This window comes from Salmo salar, chromosome ssa10, assembly GCF_905237065.1.
Source record: "Salmo salar chromosome ssa10, Ssal_v3.1, whole genome shotgun sequence".
Lineage (NCBI taxonomy): Eukaryota > Metazoa > Chordata > Actinopteri > Salmoniformes > Salmonidae > Salmo > Salmo salar.
In genome coordinates, this window is record NC_059451.1 from 78,956,260 (window position 1) to 78,975,101 (window position 18,842).

An 18,842-nucleotide genomic window follows, 5' to 3' on the forward strand; every position below is an offset into this window, starting at 1 on the left:
CCCTCCAGCATGACAATGCCACCAGCCATACTGCTCGTTCTGTGCATGATTTCCTGCAAGACAGGAATGTCAGTGTTCTGCCATGGCCAGCGAAGAGCCCAGATCTCAATCCCATTGAGCACGTCTGGGACCTGTTGGATCGGAGGGTGAGGGCTAGGGCCATTCCCCCCAGAAATGTCTGGGAACTTGCAGGTGCCTTGGTGGAAGAGTGGGGTAACATCTCATAGCAAGAACTGGCAAATCTAGTGCAGTCCATGAGGAGGAGATGCACTGCAGTACTTAATGCAGCTGGTGACCACACCAGATACTGACTGTTACTTTTGATTTTGACCCCTCCTTTGTTCAGGGACACATGATTCCATTTATGTTAGTCACATGTATGTGGAACTTGTTCAGTTTATGTCTCAGTTGTTGAATCTTGTTATGTTCATATAAATATTTACACATGTTAAGTTTGCTGAAAATGAACAAACCTGACAGTGAGAGGACGTTTCTTTTTTTGCTGAGTTTATATTGTAAAACACCCTCTCATCATTTATAATTATGTAGGGATACTGAAAAAAACACTCCAAATAGTGTCTGGCAGTGAAGATTCCCTTTAGTCTTTATGAACAGAACACATTAAACGGGATGACATTCCGTAGCTGAAAAGCCACGCCTGCAATTTTCTGATAGGCTGCAGCTGTTACAGTATGCTGCCAATTAGCAATTGATGTGCATGTTGTCAACAGAGGAGTCCGTTTTGGCACAGCATGCTACTGGCAAGATTGCTAGTGGCAGCAAGTGTTTCCAGTTAAGAAATGACAATTTGCCATTAGTTTACTGGAAAATGCACAATAACCTCTTCACAGTGCAGCTCATTACTTACATATTCTTGTACAAAGGTGTTGCGTGTTGTTTTTCCATGTTTTTCTATAAGTTTATGTGAAATCTATACGCAAGCTTTTTTCTGGTTCAGTAGCATTATTTATTTACTTTTTGCTAATTATAATATGTTAAATTGAGTTTGACTTCACTACAGCATTCACACTACCTTACTTTACAGCCAGAGGAAAGAGAGTATATAGTGACATGGATGTATTGCTCTAATGTGGTAGGTCCTGGGATTTGGCCATGTATTATTGTATTATTGTACATGTATATTGATTTACTGTCTCATGTGAAGGCGAGCATGAGTCCCCTATCACTTCTGTTGGGCCTTGGGGTCTCCTAGACCTGTGGTAAATTTAATTTACCACCGATGGACTCCAATCAAGTTGTAGAAACATCTCAAGGATGGTCAATGAAAACAGGATGCATCTGAGCTCAATTTTGAGTGTCATTGCAAAGGGTCTGAATACTTATGTAAATAAGGTATTTCTGTTTTAAAAATATATATAAAATTGAATTTAAAAAAAAACATGTTTTCGCTTTGTCATTATGGGGTATTGTGTGTAGATTGATGAGGGAAAAAATGTATTTAGTCCATTTTAGAATAAGGCTGTAACGTAACAAAATGTGGAAAAAGTTAAGGGGTCTGAATACTTTCTGAAGGCACTGTATCTATAAAGGCACAACTTTTAAAGGAGGAACCACTGTAAGTGAATTTGTCCCAATACTTTTGGTCCCCTAAAATGGGGAGACTATGAACAAAAAGTTCTGTAATTTCTAAACAGTTCAACCGATATTGATGAAAATACCTTCAAATTAAAGCTGACAGTCTGGACTTTAACCTTATAGTCATTATATAATTTCAAATCTAAAGTACTGGAGTACAGAGACAATACAACAAAACTTGTCACTGTCCAAATACTTTAATAGCTCATAGGGCATTACAATAATGGTAAAAACTTGGAGAAATTTTGGGATCAAATGGGTTGAAAACTTCCTAGAAGTCACAGAGGGTGCACGAAGGACATGTCAAAATGCTGCGTTTTGGCACATAAGCAAGCCTTGATTTATATAAAAATATAAGATTTATTGAATTCTCCATGGCTACGTTTTGACAACCAGCCCAATTCTGATATTTTATTCACTAATTAGTATTTTGTCTGTAATATCTTTTCGGTATGTTTTCGGAACCATTGGCGTCGGCTAATGGGGATACTAATAAAATCCCCCCAATGTAATGAAAACATCAGCTCTGAATTAGAGCTGATGTGAAAAGATCTGATGTGATTGATCAAAATAATTGGGCTGCCCATGTGGTCTAAAGGGCACTTCCATTAATTATTTAGAGTCTAGAGGTTGGTGGGGGCTAAGTTGACATGATATTGTTTTAAGATGGTCATACTATGGATCATATAGCTAATTTATTTAGAATTTTAGGACCCCTTTAGGCATAAAAAATATACATACAGTTTATATTTGATAAAATATTGATTTTGGCCTTTACTACTAAAACCCATAGAAACACATTGAATAACACATCCATAAATAGCAAAATGGACAGTCAAAAAAGGTTTTGAAGTGTCTGTCCTAAATCTAGGAGATATACATACTACATATATTGTCACGGTTGTCGTAAGAACGGGACCAAGGCGCAGCGGATGTTGAGTTCCACATATTTATTACAAAGTGAAACTTTAAGCAAAAACAATCAATCAATAAACGAACAATGAAACGTGACTACGTGGTGCACATGCACATGCACAAACACAAAACAATATCTCACAAACACAGGTGGGAAAAATACACACATTTTGTGGAATGACCCTGATAAGTTTTAGGTAGCATATGGCTGCCCTCCCTATCTCTCCTCTCAGTTAAAAGGTGTCCTGGGACCTGAGCTGCCCCTGGTTTTCAGATACTGTGGTGATGTTATACAGTGCCTATACTACAGGCCGAGCTTTATACATAATTGTCAATTGTTATGTAACGGGTTGTGCATTTTATGGGGAGTATTTTCATGAAGCTGTGTAAAAGAGAGCTCGAGCCTACTTCCTGTACCACAAAAAGCTGTAGCAGTGGTAGAACCCTCTCATACACCATAGAGTTACAGTCCTGTTTCTCTCCCCCTGTCCCAAAGGTATATTCAGGCTGCCACCTCACCAAAGGACATTATCATTGTGGTGGACATCAGTGGCAGTATGAAAGGCTTGAAGATGACCATTGCCAAACACACCATCAACACCATCCTGGACACACTGGGGGAGAACGACTTTGTCAACGTCATTGCTGTGAGTCAACCCTCCACTTAGCACCAATGGCCAGGCAATCTCAAACAGGGTCTTCTGATTTCCATGGATTGAAATGTGAAAGATTCACCCCCATCCTCAGTTGATCTTTGGTTGACTAAGACAACCATTACAACGTCACACCTATACACATTACCCTTCAGAGCACAATACTGTTGCATTGCAACACTGTTACAGTACACTGTTGCCAGGACTACAGGCTGACTTGACAAGACCCGTGCTAACGCCAACCCTGCCTTGTCATCTTTTCTCCTCGCAGTACACTGACTACGTGCGCTACGTAGAGCCCTGCTTCCAAGGCACTCTGGTGCAGGCTGATTTGGACAACCGTGAGGTAAGTCCATTATCTGCTTCAGGTAAACCGTGTACCTAAGCCACGGAGCCCTTACCTCTCAGCAGGGCTCTAGCAACTCAAAGTGTTCTATTATGACATTACACCCCTATGGAGGGAGAAGAGTGAGAGTCCCCCTTGGCTGCCAGGCATGCTTCTGGGCTAGGTGTGGCATAGTTGGCTCCACCTCTTGCCTAGGTCCTACTTCTTGCATCAGACCAGTGTGGATCAGAGAGCATTCCAGGTCAGGTGTCACTCACAACAACCATCAGCCTACTGTAGATAATATACACTACTCAAAAAAATAAAGGGAACACTAAAATAACACATCCTAGATCTGAATGAATATTAAATCTTATTAAATACTTTTTTCTTTACATAGTTGAATGTGCTGACAACAAAATCACACAAAAATAATCAATGGAAATCCAATTTATCAACCCATGGAGGTCTGGATTTGGAGTAACACTTAAAATTAAAGTGGAAAACCACACTACAGACTGATCCAACTTTGATGTAATGTCCTTAAAACAAGTCAAAATGAGGCTCAGCAGTGTGTGGCCTCCACGTGCCTGTATGACCTCCCTACAACGCCTGGGCATGCTCCTGATGAGGTGGCGGATGGTCTCCTGAGGGATCTCCTCCCAGACCTGGACTAAAGCATCCGCCAACTCCTGGACAGTCTGTGGTGCAACGTGGCATTGGTAGATGGAGCGAGACATGATGTCCCAGATGTGCTCAATTGGATTCAGGTCTGGGGAACGGGCGGGCCAGTCCATAGCATCAATGCTTTCCTCTTGCAGGAACTGCTGACACACTCCAGCCACATGAGGTCTAGCATTGTCTTGCATTAGGAGAAACCCAGGGCCAACCGCACCAGCATATGGTCTCACAAGGGGTCTGAGGATCTCATCTCGGTACCTAATGGCAGTCAGGCTACCTCAGCACATGGAGGGCTGTGCGGCCCCCCAAAGAAATGCCACCCCACACCATGACTGACCCACCGCCAAACCGGTCATGCTGGAGGATGTTGCAGGCAGCAGAACGTTCTCCACAGCGTCTCCAGACTCTGTCACGTCTGTCACATGTGCTCAGTGTGAACCTGCTTTCATCTGTGAAGAGCACAGGGCGCCACTGGCGCATTTGCCAATCTTGGTGTTCTCTGGCAAATGCCAAACGTCCTGCACGGTGTTGGGCTGTAAGCACAACCCCCACCTGTGGACGTCGGGCCCTCATACCACCCTCATGGAGTCTGTTTCTGACCATTTGAGCAGACACATGCACATTTGGGGCCTGCTGGAGGTCATTTTGCAGGGCTCTGGCAGTGCTTCTCCTGCTCCTCCTTGCACAAAGGCGGAGGTAACGGTCCTGCTGCTGGGTTGTTGCCCTCCTACGGCCTCCTCCACGTCTCCTGATGTACTGGCCTGTCTCCTGGTAACGCCTTCATGCTCTGGACACTACGCTGACAGACACAGCAAACCTTCTTGCCACAGCTCGCATTGATGTGCCATCCTGGATGAGCTGCACTACCTGAGCCACTTGTGTGGGTTGTAGACTCCGTCTCATGCTACCACTAGAGTGAAAGCACCGCCAGCATTCAAAGTGACCAAAACATCAGCCAGGAAGCATAGGAACTGAGAAGTGGTCTGTGGTCACCACCTGCAGAACCACTCCTTTATTGGGGGTGTCTTGCTAATTGCCTATAATTTCCACCTGTTGTCTATTCCATTTGCACAACAGCATGTGAAATGTATTGTCAATCAGTGTTGCTTCCTAAGTGGACAGTTTGATTTCACAGAAGTGTGATTGACTTGGAGTTACATTGTGTTGTTTAAGTGTTCCCTTTATTTTTTTGAGCAGTGTATAAATATATATATATATATATATATATATATATATACTGTATGCAGAACACACAATTAGATATGATACAGAATTATAATGTACTGTGTGCATAAAATGTATTGATAAATCAATCCATACGATTTTAGCTTGCAGGATTTGTGCGTAGGTAGTGCAATGTGTGAGTGGTATAACCTCCTAAAAAGTTATATTTAATCTGTCAATCAATCACTCTCTGCCCATATACTGTACCATAGCAGTAAACATATAGTAAAATGAGTGAGGGCTGGGCAGGCAGGCAGGCAGGCAGAGGCAGAGGCAGGCAGGCAGGCAGGCAGGCAGGCAGGCAGGCAGGCAGGCAGGCAGGCAGGCAGGCAGGCAGGCAGGCAGGCAGGCAGGCAGGCAGGCAGGCAGGCAGGCAGGCAGGCAGGCAGTGAGGTAGGCAGGCAGTGAGGTAGGCAGACAGACAGGCAGACAGGCCCATTGACTTTGCGTTTGGGTCTGATAGGTTTATGAGCAGACACTTTTAAACACTTTTAATGTTTTTCTGGGTTTTAAATATGCTCCTACATCCTACAACCAGATCTTCTCAGGAACATTTTGGAAGCCTCTGGCACATTAATGGGTATAACCTCAGGAATGAGGTACACACTATGGTTACCCTTAGGACCTAGAAGAATTACTCTCTCTTGTTAAGGTTAACCATGCCTGTGTAATTACTAGGTGTGTTAAGTAAACAAATGTACAGTCATACACATTTCCTTGTTTGCATTATAGTTTTTTCTTAATCAATCAATTAATCAAAAACCATTTGAATAGTGTATTTAATAAAATTGTCACAGAGTGATTATTAGCCAGCAACCAGAGACAACAAACAGGTCATATTGGCCATAAAAAACTCCCTTGGTATTCAGTCAACTGGACTGGTATATTTGACCTTACAATGTCCTGTCTTGTCTTGTCTTGCTCTGTGCTGTCTTGTCCTTGTCAGCTGATGTTCAGCTGATGTAAGAAGGGCTTAATAAATACATTTCATTGATTGATAACTGTCTGTACTTCACGTTGCATTCTCACCATAAAAAGTACTGACTCTCTCTCTCTCTCTCTCTCACTCTCTCTCTCTCTCTCTCTCTCTCTCTCTCTCTCTCTCTCTCTCTCTCTCTCTCTCTCTCTCTCTCTCTCTCTCTCTCTCTCTCGCTCACACTATCCAGCATTTTAAGGTGCTGGTGGATGAGCTGCATGTGAAGGGAGAGGGCAAAGTTGCAAAGGCCATGAAGGAATCGTTCAAAATCCTGAACGAGGTTTGCCTCCAGCACACACACACAAACACACACACACACACACACACACACACAATCACATACATAACAACCCCCCCACACAAACATACTTCCACACAAATGCTGTTGGCCCAGTATCAGTCCTTCCTCTGTGTGGTGCTTCCTCCCAGGCAGCGACCAAGGGCCAAGGCAGTCTGTGCAACCAGGCAATCATGCTGATCACAGATGGAGCCATGGAGGACTTCAAGGACGTGTTTGAAGAGTTCAACTGGCCTGATCGCAGGGTACTGTAGGGCAAAACTACTATTTACTCTATATGAATAACTACACACCCACTTGACCTACAGAAATACCTATTTGCAGTACTCTACTTCTCTATTTCCCTACTGACCCAGAAAAGCTAGATCTATAATAGAGGACATTACTCTAATGGCCTTTACAATGTAATCTGTTCAGTATTTATTTACTCAATGAACTTACTGAATTGAATATCAGTCTCCAATACTGTCTCTTTCAGGTGCGGCTCTTCACTTACCTTATAGGCAGAGAGATGACCTTTGCAGACAACACCAAGTGGATAGCCTGCAACAACAAGGGTTACTACACACACATCTCCACTCTGGCTGACGTACAGGAGAATGTCATGGAGTACCTTCATGTCTTGAGTCGACCAATGGTCATCAATCACAATCATGACATCATCTGGACGGAGGCCTACATGGACGCTGTGGTGAGTACGGCAGCTGTACTTACCCAGTGTGCTTTGCCTAATAACTACATTCTGCCTTTCTTACAGAACTGCACTTTTTGGGCTTCAAAGGCAAAGCATTGTTGTTGCATTTGATTTAACCTCATGATTGTCACCTCACATTATCCTGTTTGAAAGTCAACTGTCTGCTGTATTCTCATGGGTGCTGCCAGTTACAGTACATTAGTTCATTCATTCTGTGTAACTGTGTTGTTCATGAGTCCTCCCTATGTTTGTCTTCTGTCCTGCTACTGTGCTCATTCTCTCATCTCATCTCACCTCACCTCTTTCACCGGACCTGACACTCACTCACTCACACTGACAGCTGCCCAATACGAAGGAGGTAAAAGAGACTAGCCACTGTGGGAAATACAGTTTGTCTAATAGTGACGCTCTTTTAGTGCCTTCCTCTTCTGATTTGTCTTTATGGTAATAGTGAATGCATTCTCCCAAGCTTAGGATAGGCTGTCAACAACTGCAATTATATGGCACCCTCTAGTGCAGCGATTTTTTATTGCAGGTAGTAGTGAACATGTAGTAGTAGCACCAGAACCAACATCTTTTTGATTTGGTTTAGGATAAACAAAAGATAATTCATGTTGCCATTTCTCCTTCAGCTCTTTGCCACAAAGGCTCAAAGTTTACTTCTCATGACCTCCGTGGCAATGCCTGTCTTCAGCAAGAAGAAAGAGACGGTCAGTGGTCTAAAAACTTTTGTCAGAACTCAAAATGTATTTTAAGCATAGGCATGGTGGTAATCAAAGTAACAACAGTAGAATTTGCAATTATAGTCTCGTGCACCAGACACTTCTTCCCCAATAGCCTGGGGACAAGGTCACAACTGTGGTAAAGTACAGCTATAAAATGTATGTGTTACATGTTTGAACCAGATGAAGCAGCTCTCTGTGTGTACCGTACAGCAGTGTTGCAGTGACATTTTGCAGTAGTTGTTGCCATTACAAGTGTTATAAACCCATCTCTCCCCCTTTCTCCTCCAGCTGTCCCATGGGATTCTGCTGGGTGTGGTGGGTTCTGACATCCCCCTGCTGGAGGTCATGAAGCTGGCTCCGAGATATAGGCTGGGTCCACATGGTTACGCCTTCCTCATCACCAACAACGGTTACATCCTGGCACACCCTGACCTACGACCTCTTGTGAGTTCAGCTGCTGTAGAGCTTGTGCTTGTTTCTGACTTTAGTCACTACTATAGAATTACAGTCACTACTAATACTACTACAGTCCCTATATCTACGACTATAGACATGACTGCAGTCACCAGTACTGCTACCACAGTAAAAACTTCTGCAACTCTAACCTGGGCTCAAATCTAATCTTTCAAATACTTGTTTCAGGCTACCTGAGAGTGCCAGTCGGTCTATTATGTTCAACAAACACATAACAATTATCACAAACTTTTACACGGTTGCTTTTTGTATAAGATGTAACTCCTAAACCCTCCTCATCCTCCTCCTGAACACTCTCTCTCCACCTGTCTCCATTGTTTTACACAGAACTTGGTTACAGATCATATTGACAATAGAGTTGATCAACGGTGCCACCGTGAGCAACGCCATCATTGTGACATGCAGGATACTCCCTTGCTGTGACAAGGGAAATTACACAGTTTGCTCTTGTAGTAGTACACAGAACACACGGTAGATTACTGGCACCAGCTGCAGTGAAAACATGCAAAGGTAGAAGGCTACAGTGCAACAAGCACGGCAGTTGTTCAGTTGGAGGGCCACAACAGCCTTGCGTGCCTCCTTGTACATACGCCCAGAACTTTGTGTCAGAGGAAGCACAATACACCTGGTGACCGTGTCAGAGTGCATGGGCCTGGCCCGCTACAGGAGTTGCTACAGCGCGATGGGACAAGGACATCCCGGCCGGCCAAACCCTCCCCTAACTCGGACGACGCTGGGCCAATTGTGCGTCGCCTCATGGGTCTCCCGGGCGGGTGTGGCTGGGAGCATATGTAACAACCAGCATATGTAACAACGCAGTTTGCACTGCGATGCAGTGTCTTAGACCGCTAAGCCACTCGCGAGGCTCCATCCAGAAAGTTTTTCATGCTTATCAATTGCCTTGCACAACTTATCAAAATATTTAAATACTACACAGGACTTAATTTAAATGTAAATTGTATTTAAATAAATAATGAAATGTTAATTATATAAAACAGCCCATGTAATCATTTGCCAGAGAGTAGCCCCAATCGGCCCGAGCCCCAAGTAATACATTTGGGCCAGATAACTTTCACTGGAATCGGCCCGAGCTCAATCCCCGCATCCTAGACATAAGTAATACTGACAAAGGCGGCCCAGACTCGGGCCACATGACGTCGGCCGGGTCTGACTCTCAGCCGAGTGCCCCCCGACTCTCAGCCGGAATCGGCCCAGATCCACTGTTACTAGCTGGGACCCCAAACATCATAGTACATTGGAACCGAAGAGAGTACAACACAGGGAATGCTGTAATAATGCTGTAATAAAGCCAACAGATTAAGGTGTAGGACGGCTGCCAGAAGCACTCTTTAAGTCTCATCAATCTAATGAGTAGGTAGCTGTTTATCGCCCGAGTGAGGAAAAATAGAATGAAAAGTATCAGAAAGAAAAAGGTTTTCCCTTTAACGATGTGCCAGAAAAAAAAGATGTAGAAAGAGTATGCGGTACTGTTGAGCGTTGTTGAAGCCATGGTGTAGGACTGACTGATCAGTTGCAGTAGCAGTAGTACAGTAGTCCTTAGATCTTGGAGGGAAAGTGTCTGGCCAAGTGTTTGCAGTCCTCAGACTCAGCAGATGTATCTTCTACGACTTACTCCATGTATGCAGCCCTTTGGTGGGAGGTCATTCAACAGTGATTGATGAACTAAAACACATTCAACCACAATTCTTATCAATCCATGTCTGCTCAAAGGAAATGCGTGTTCAGCTTAGCCTGGTAACAGATCGGTCTGTGCTCTTCCCAGCTCCATCAATCATCTTTGTCAATGGACTTGCTCAAACAGTCCAAACAGTTTAACCTCACGGCAATCTCAGGGCTCTATTTTCAGCTGGCATCAAGCCAGAGCAAGTGTCAAACGCACGCTCCTTGGCAATTTCCTCTGGCGCTCGGCTATTTTCTATCACTTGTGCCAGGATTTACCTGTCTTGTAGGAGCTCAATTGTGCTGAGGTGGGAGGAGTGGCAATATCTGATGTGTGTCCTTAAAAAACGTGCACCAAAATGCCAACGTCAGGCTGTGCTGGTGGGGATATTCTAGACCAATCAATAGCTGGTCTTAGCGGTTACGGGATTGGTTATGGCATGGATTTTGACAGAGGAAGCACAGCCTATCCAGACATGACGCACACTGCCCATATGTGCATGGAACAATAGAGATGGGCTTTTTGTACCCATATAGCTTGTATTTAGAAACATCAAAAATTATGTTTTTCCCCAATTAGTTTCAATTGATTCAAAACTAAGCATAGCCTACCCTCCTGTTTATGTCCTGCCCAATGCATTCGCCAAGTAGTCAAGTCTATCGATAAAGGGTCGCTTTCAAATAACTCTCCATCTACAATGCTGTGTTAGACGTTTGGGAGCATCAAAAATGTGAGCGGACATCCCCTTTTTATCTGAAGGCTTACATTATTTAAGCCAGCTCCTGTTATTATTTTGGACCTACATAAAACCACTCATGTCGGTTACATGTCCATATGCTCATCATGGAACGAGAGATGAGCTGATGCATGTGACCCTATTTAGAAACATTTACGTTATTTTCCTGTAACAATTGCTTTTTTTACCGTTTCATGTGATCGAAAAACAAGCCTTCAGTAGGCTACCCTTACCCTATTATAATGAAAGCTGTTTCAACAGCAATGCGTCGGGTGTATTTCTTGTCCTGGCCATGCATTAGCAAAGGAGCCTGTCCATAAAAGGTTTCTAAATTAGGCTTTTGCCGTCATGCTTTTGCATTATTCACAATTCACATAGGCCTACCTGCAGTGCATACTCCATTTGGCTTGTATCCATCCCCATTTCCTTGTCAGGTTACAAAGATACGCTCCACCAAACATATTTCAATTATTCAGTCATATAACGCCATGTCAACGGTAGGCCTAGGCTATTTCTTGCTTATTGAGAACGTTCCTCACACATACAATACAATTTATGGGAACCTAGTCTTTTTTACTTGAGGAGCAGTGCAATGCCTAGACATGCCTATACTCATTGAAGCCAATTTCAACTATGTTGACTGTCAACTCTCCAAACATATTGAGCAAACACTGGATGTATTTTATATTTATATATAGTTATTACTTGTTACTGTAGCCTATGCTATTTAATAAACCGTAGTATAATAAACTGTAGTATAATGGACTCGGATGAGAATATTTCCTGCCCCCAGCCGAATTGGAGTTGATGACAACGAAAATACCGTCAATAACCTACAGAACTTGAGACAACCATGCAGTATTAATCCATGACACGTATTGATTGGTCAGTGAGTGGCCAAACCCTCGTCACACCTCCAATAAATGTTTTCATCAAAACCCAGCCCTTTCACGCCACTGCCAGGTATTGAGCTCATAATTCCCCTGTGAAAAAATATTTCTGACACCTCCAGAGTGCTACTGCCAGTGCTAAGATTTACCTTTGTGTTAGGTTTGTTATAATAGAGCCCTCTGTGTTCAAGTCGCAGATTTTGTAAAGGATCACTGATTGGTTGTTGATCAGAACAGTAATTCCATTACATGGTTAGAAAGTGTCTTGTGACAGCCTCATGCTCAACACCTAGAGCGTCACAGTGCAGGGTCGTATTCATTAGTGCACACCACACACAGTACAATCGCAAAAGTTAATTAAACTCTTATTCAACTCTAAAATTCTAATAGTTTGCTTAATTTCATTTTCTGTGACAAAACAAGCAAGTACAGTGTAGAAACTCATTCTACCATCTAAACCGCTGTGAAATATATTTTTCATCACGAAAAATATTGGATTTTCAGCTGTTTAAAGCTGGTGTACAAAACCGAAAAGAAAAAGACACAAAACTAAACTTAAGAACGGGAAGCATAGAAATAGCTCACATAGAACATGTATTCCGCTTCTTACACTTGCTTTCAATGAGAAGGACAGATCTATAAAACACTTGTGAATTTGGTCAGGTCTGTCACGGTTGTCGAAAGGAGGAGCGGACCAAAATGCAGCGTGTGTGTCATTCCACATTTTATTTACACTGTGAAACAATGCAATACATAAATAAACTGAATGACAAAAACAACAAATCGTGACGCAGAGGTGAAACATACACTGACTCAAATAAAATCTCCCACAACCCCAGGTGGGACAAACACCAACTTAAATATGACCTCCAGTTAAAGACAACGATGACCAGCTGCCTCTAATTGGAGATCACCCAAACAAAGCCTAACATAGAAATACAAAACTAGAACAACCCAACATAGAAATACAAAACTAGAACATGACAACATAGAAACACTAAACTAGAAAACCCCCCTGTCACGCCCTGACCTATTCTACCATAGAAAATAACAGCTTACTATGGTCAGGACGTGACAAGGTCGCCCAAACATTACATACAGTTAATTCAGAAAGTATTCAGACCCCTTGACATTTACACATTTTGTTACGTCACAGCCTTTTTCTAAAATGTATTACATTATTTTACACACAATATCCCATAAAAACAGGTTTTTAGAAATGTTAGCAAATTGATTTAAAAAAAATGAAATATCACATTTACGTAAGTATTCAGACCCTTTACTCAGTACTTTGTTGAAGCACCTTTGGCAGCGATTACAGCCTCGAGTCTTCTTAGGTATTACACTACAAGCTTGGCACATCTATATTTGGGGAGTTTCTCCCATTCTTCTATGCACATACTCTCAAGCTCTGTCAGGTTGGAAGGGGAGCATCGCTGCACAGCTATTTGCATTGTCTTCGCTGTGTAATTAGGGTCGTTCTCCTGTTGGAAGGTGAACCTTCACCCCAGTCAGGTCCTGCGTGCTCTGGAGCAGGTTTTCATCAAAGATATCTCTGTACTTTGCTCCGTGCGTCTCTCCCTTGATCCTGATCCCGGTCCCTGCCGCTGAAAAACATCCCCATAGTATGATGCTGCCACCTCCATGCTTCACGTAGGTATGGTGCCAGGTTTCCTCCAGATGTGATGCTTCGCATTCAGGCCAAAGAGTTCAAACTTGGTTTCATCAGAACAGATCATCTTGTTTCCCATGGTCTGAGAGTCCTTTAGTTGCCTTTTGTCAAACTTCAAGGGGGCTGTCATGTGCCTTTTACTGAGGAGTGGCTTCTGTCTGACCACTCTACCATAAAGGCCTGATTGGTGGAGTGCTGCAGAGATGGTTGTCCTCCTGGAAGTTTCTCTCATCTCCACAGAGAAACTCTGGAGCTCTGTCAGAGTGACCATCAGGTTTTTGGTCACCTCCCTGACTAAGGTCCTTCTCCCCGATTGCTCAGTTTGGCCGTGTCGCCAGCTCTAGGAAGAGTCTTGGTGGTTCCAAACGTCTTCCATTTAAGAGTGATGGAGGCCACTGTGTTCTTGGGGACCTTCAATGCTGCAGAATATTTATGGCACCCTTCCACAGATCTGTTCCTCGACACAATCCTGTCTCGGAGCTCTACGGACAATTCCTTTGACCTCATGGCATGGTTTTTGCTGTGACATGCACTGTCAACTGTGGACAGGTGTATGCCTTTCCAAATCATGTCCAATCAATTGAATTTATCACATGGACTCCAATCAAGTTGTTAAAATGTCTCAAGGATGATCAATGGAAACAGGATGCACCTGAGCTCAATTTCGAGTCTCAAAGCATTGGGTCTGAATACTTAAGTAAATAAGATATTTCAGTTTCATTATGGGGTATTGTGTGCAGATTGATGAAGGAAATAAACTATTGAATCCATTTTAAAATAAGTCTGTAACGTAACAAAATGTGGATAAGTCAAGGGTCTGAATGCTTTCCAAATGCAGCTTTAACACTATTTGGGGTTTTATATGGTCCCACCCCTATTTTGTGTTAAAATTCCTCGGGTCATGGTGTTGATATTTTTGGAGTTTAAACAACACTAAATTGAGTAAATATCCAACTCTCAGAGTTGCTTAAATTTTACTCCAATTGCCATTTTACTAGTTTAAGTGTTGTTTTTAATCAACTCCCTTCCATTTTACTATTTTCTGTGTTGTTTTGAATTAACAACCAACTACAGCAGAGTACATTTCTTTACTTCATTTGAGTTGTAAGGGTGTAAAGCCTTACTTCAATATTTCTTAATATTTCTGGTGGTTTGCAATGTGATATCCAATCTCTGTTGGAAGCCAAATTGCAGGAGATATCCAGCAGGTTCAAATCAACTTGCAACAGAGCATGCTGAGAAATATGACAATGAGGCCCCTCCTACATCTGTGGATAACTCCATAGATGCAACTCCCTGTCTCTGGTTACTCTTCATGGAGTTAAAAGTACTGCATCCCAATGAACTCCAGTTATCAACACTAGGGAGCTTATCACTCTCTCGAGGGTTAAAATAACTCCCAATAGAGTCAATTTAACCCTAATTAATTTAACACTGATTTCAACTATCCTTGATTTAGGTCTCTGCTCAGCTTTACAGATTCCACAATAGAAATGTAAAGGTAATTTCCGTTTGAGCTGACATATGGAGCGTTTACCGTGAATGTAGTCTCCACTAAAGCAAGGATATTGCCTTTTAAATTTCAATCACACTGTAAAGCTGAACTTCCGCGATGCCAATAGAATAGAGCGCTTACTGTGTAGCAAATAGTTTTGCAACAGGTAATGAAAACAAGCCTTTCTTATTTGACAGCTTCAGCTTGTCCCTCCCAGGCAACAATGAGATGTGATTCTGTGTGGCAAGGTTAAGTGGTCAATAACACGCCTACTTGTTTCATTTGGAGCCGTTGGTTGTCATGGAGCCTTTGGATTCAGGATACCATGTCACAGAGATGCCCATTAAACACATTTGGCCTAAATGATCCTCTCATCTTACAGAACACACACACATACAGACAGCTGAGGTTCTATCTGTCCTCTTCTTGATCTTTTCCCCCATATTGTCTTCCTCATCTTCTCCTCTCCTGTCCCGCAGTATAAAGATGGTAAGAAGCTGAAACCCAAGCCCAACTACAACAGTGTGGACCTGGCTGAGGTGGAGTGGGAGGACATAGATGAGACAGTGAGTATTAGCAGTAATAAGGATACATAGATATTCTATAGTGCTTTTCGAAAACCCAAAGATGCTTTACAATAGACGAAAACAACAAATGAGTGAGGCTGGGTATAAAACAGGAAGGAAACACGGAATACACATGTACAGGGGCGGGCTTAGCGATTTGGGGGCCGGTTTAAAAATTCCGTTAATGGGAATTTTCCCACGGATATTACCTGCAATGATCATTGAAAATATTTTTTCTATGTACGATTTTAATTTCAGGTTATTTTTAAATACAGCCTATATAAAGTTGTTTTTAACACATTTGCATTAAAAATCAGTCAGTGGGGTCGTTTCATTTGAAACCTCTGAAACATAGCAAAGTCCGCCCTTGCACATCTACTACTATATCACATTATTCACTGACAACACAATTAATATAGTCAATACAGTAGAACACCTGTACCTATTCTAGGTATGAATGTATTGTTCTGGGCTTTAACTGTGCTGGTAAGGTAACTGAATAAAAGTTCAACAGAGATTGTGTTAATTCATGTGTCTGTTCTTTCCAGCTAAGGACAGCCATGGTGAAAGGGGAGACGGGCACTCTGTCCTTAAACGTGAGAGCATCAGTGGACAAAGCGGTGAGACCTCGTGTGTGGGGAGATTAAACGTGGCTCAGTGGTTTATGTAAAATTATTTAATAATGTTGATTGCAACAACTGTCTCACAACGCATTTCAAATGTTTTATTGACAACAGAAAAGGCCTATGTTCTTAACAAATGACTATTTCTACACAACCATCAACGACACCCCATTCAGGTAAGTGTGATACTAGGTTAGTGGGTGTGGAATGTAGTCATAGGCCTATTCGATTGAATAAAGTCATTGAACATCTCACTCCACCTTATGTATTTCCCTCCACAGTTTTGGTATGGTGCTGACCAGGGGTCACGGACAGCTGATGTTCATGGGGACGGTCTCTGTGGAAGAGGGTAAGTGCCATTGGCTACACTCTCTGCCACTCATCTACTGCAGAACAATCTGGTTTATTGACTGGTTTTCATCCAATCTCCTCTCAGGCCTGCATGACCTGACGTCCCCTGATCTATCCATAGCCGCTGAGTGGTAAGCATGGATAAATAAATGAAAATTGGACAATAATATTATAGATTATAGATTGTTGGAGTGTAACGCTTAAATGATTGAAATGTAATAATCTAAATCAATGGGTATTGAACTCTAATACTCTAAATGATAAAATATTGGACTGTAATACTTCATTGGCCTTTAATGGCACTTGGACTTAATGGAGTGAAAAACCCCTCATCCATTCAGGGCGTACTGTATCCTTTCTGTTCAGGACATACTGTGAGACAGACATTGACCCTCACCACCGCAAATACTCTCAGCTCCAGGCTGTCATTCGCTACCTGCAGGGGAAGGAGCCTGACCTGGAGTGTGAGTACTGTCTCTACAACCTACTCCATCCTCCAAAGATAACAATTTATTCAATGCTAACCCCAATGCTAATGTTACCCTAACCCTAAATCCAAATCTTTTTTTTGTGGATCCACAGGAAGACTAGCGGTTGAGAGGGCATCGGCAAATGGGGATAATAAAGACTATTATTAAGACAAATAAACAAATATAATATCAGGCAGATGTCAGGTTTGATGTTGACTGAGTGTCTGTGACTTCCAGGTGACGAGGTGCTGCTGCAGCAGACCCTGTTTGATGCTGTGGTGACAGCCCCCTTAGAAGCCTACTGGCAGGCAATAATGCTCAATGCATCTGGGTAAGACTACATAATTACTTTTTTCACAAATGTCATTTTATGTTAGCTAGTATTTGTGTGTGTGTGTGTGTGTGTTGTGTGTTTGCGTGTGCGCATGAGTATGTGCATATGTGTGTGCATGTGTGTTTAAGTGCATTGAAGACCAATCTGTGTATTTGTGTATGTTCAGGATGGAGGCGGGTGTGGAGACAGCCTTCCTGGGAACTCGCTCTGGCATCATCCGGCTGACCAGATATACCGGCATGGAGACCAGGGTCGCCAAGTGAGTCAAAGAACCTACATTAGCCCTACATTATATTATACATTCATTGTGTCCTTTGAGCACAGAAGTATTCACTTGGCACCAAATTAAAGAAACAGGAAGGCACTACCTGAACTTGTCCAATAAGAAACAATGTTTTTTTGCGTTGCAAAACATTTTGCTACATTGTGCACTAATGAATACGAACAAGGAATTTGATCTCTCTTAACTTCCTGCTCCAAAGGAAGTTCCTGACTCCAGCGGATAAGGACAACCTGTTCACCATGGACCACTTCCCCCTGTGGTACCGTCTGGCCATGGAGAACCCTCCCGGAAGATTCCTCTACTACATGCCGGTGGAGGACAACGACAACAAAGACAAGACAGGTACTGTAGGCCTACCATGTGATCCATGGTTGAGTTCAATTCCTAGCCTGGTCACACATCTGTTTGTGCTGTCTTACCAACACTTGTCGTGACAATGACCATAGGTGTTGGTAAGCCGACCTGGCACCGATCTAGTGAATTCTGTCTTCTACCCAGTCAATTTTGGAATTGAGTGGAATCACTATTGAGAAATGTCATAATCAAACCCAAACTGGCAGGAATTTTAGCTGAATTGACCCTAACTCTAATATACAGACATACAATAGGTCAGAGGTTAACTTGTGTACCACGGGCCCACGGGCTCCTGCACAAGTAAAATCAGGACAATGCCTCTACTGCCATTCATTCTCATTAGACTGGTTTGGATTTCTGCCTGACCAATATGGCTGCCATTTCCCACCCATTCTGGAACTTCAAGGGTTTATGACATAGTCCGTCTAGTGATTTAATAGAATCTCTATGGAATTTAGCTGTAAAACTGCTAAATGTTCTCTCAGCCTCATGGAAAAATGGTAGAATAGGAGGAAATTAGCTTTAAAAATGCTAAATTCTCTAAGTCGCCATTGCAAAATGTGTAGAATTGTAGGAAGCTAGCTGGTATGCCACTGCAGAGGTGGTGTGAGACTGATTGTTGATTCTGTTGTGACAGGGGCGTCGAAGTATGTCATAGCTGTCACAGCTGTGACTGTGTCATCGGGAGGCAAGACGGCCATGGCTGGAGGTAAGCGTCTGCTGTCTTTTACTCTCTCTGAAATGTCTGGCTCCTTTACACAACTGCTGGAGGCATTGATGCATCTTGTGGCTTCTTTGAGTATTGAAGTGTTCAATACACATAGAA

At 42.7% G+C, this 18,842-nt stretch overlaps 1 protein-coding gene across 3 annotated transcripts in view; it reads left to right on the forward strand.

The window, feature by feature from the left end:
* Positions 1 to 18,842, forward strand: part of LOC106561009 (voltage-dependent calcium channel subunit alpha-2/delta-4) — a 72,827-nt gene that overhangs the window by 21,269 nt on the left and 32,716 nt on the right. For all 3 annotated transcript variants that reach the window (XM_014124547.2, XM_014124546.2, XM_014124548.2), the window contains 17 exons: positions 3,008 to 3,158; positions 3,436 to 3,510; positions 6,561 to 6,650; positions 6,800 to 6,913; positions 7,147 to 7,359; positions 7,995 to 8,072; positions 8,376 to 8,531; positions 15,515 to 15,601; positions 16,150 to 16,221; positions 16,339 to 16,400; positions 16,506 to 16,573; positions 16,661 to 16,706; positions 16,942 to 17,039; positions 17,283 to 17,376; positions 17,546 to 17,638; positions 17,862 to 18,004; positions 18,654 to 18,725. In XM_014124547.2, the coding sequence (XP_013980022.1) occupies positions 3,008 to 3,158; positions 3,436 to 3,510; positions 6,561 to 6,650; positions 6,800 to 6,913; positions 7,147 to 7,359; positions 7,995 to 8,072; positions 8,376 to 8,531; positions 15,515 to 15,601; positions 16,150 to 16,221; positions 16,339 to 16,400; positions 16,506 to 16,573; positions 16,661 to 16,706; positions 16,942 to 17,039; positions 17,283 to 17,376; positions 17,546 to 17,638; positions 17,862 to 18,004; positions 18,654 to 18,725 (1,712 nt within the window). The remainder of the gene's footprint in view (positions 1 to 3,007; positions 3,159 to 3,435; positions 3,511 to 6,560; positions 6,651 to 6,799; positions 6,914 to 7,146; positions 7,360 to 7,994; positions 8,073 to 8,375; positions 8,532 to 15,514; positions 15,602 to 16,149; positions 16,222 to 16,338; positions 16,401 to 16,505; positions 16,574 to 16,660; positions 16,707 to 16,941; positions 17,040 to 17,282; positions 17,377 to 17,545; positions 17,639 to 17,861; positions 18,005 to 18,653; positions 18,726 to 18,842) is intronic.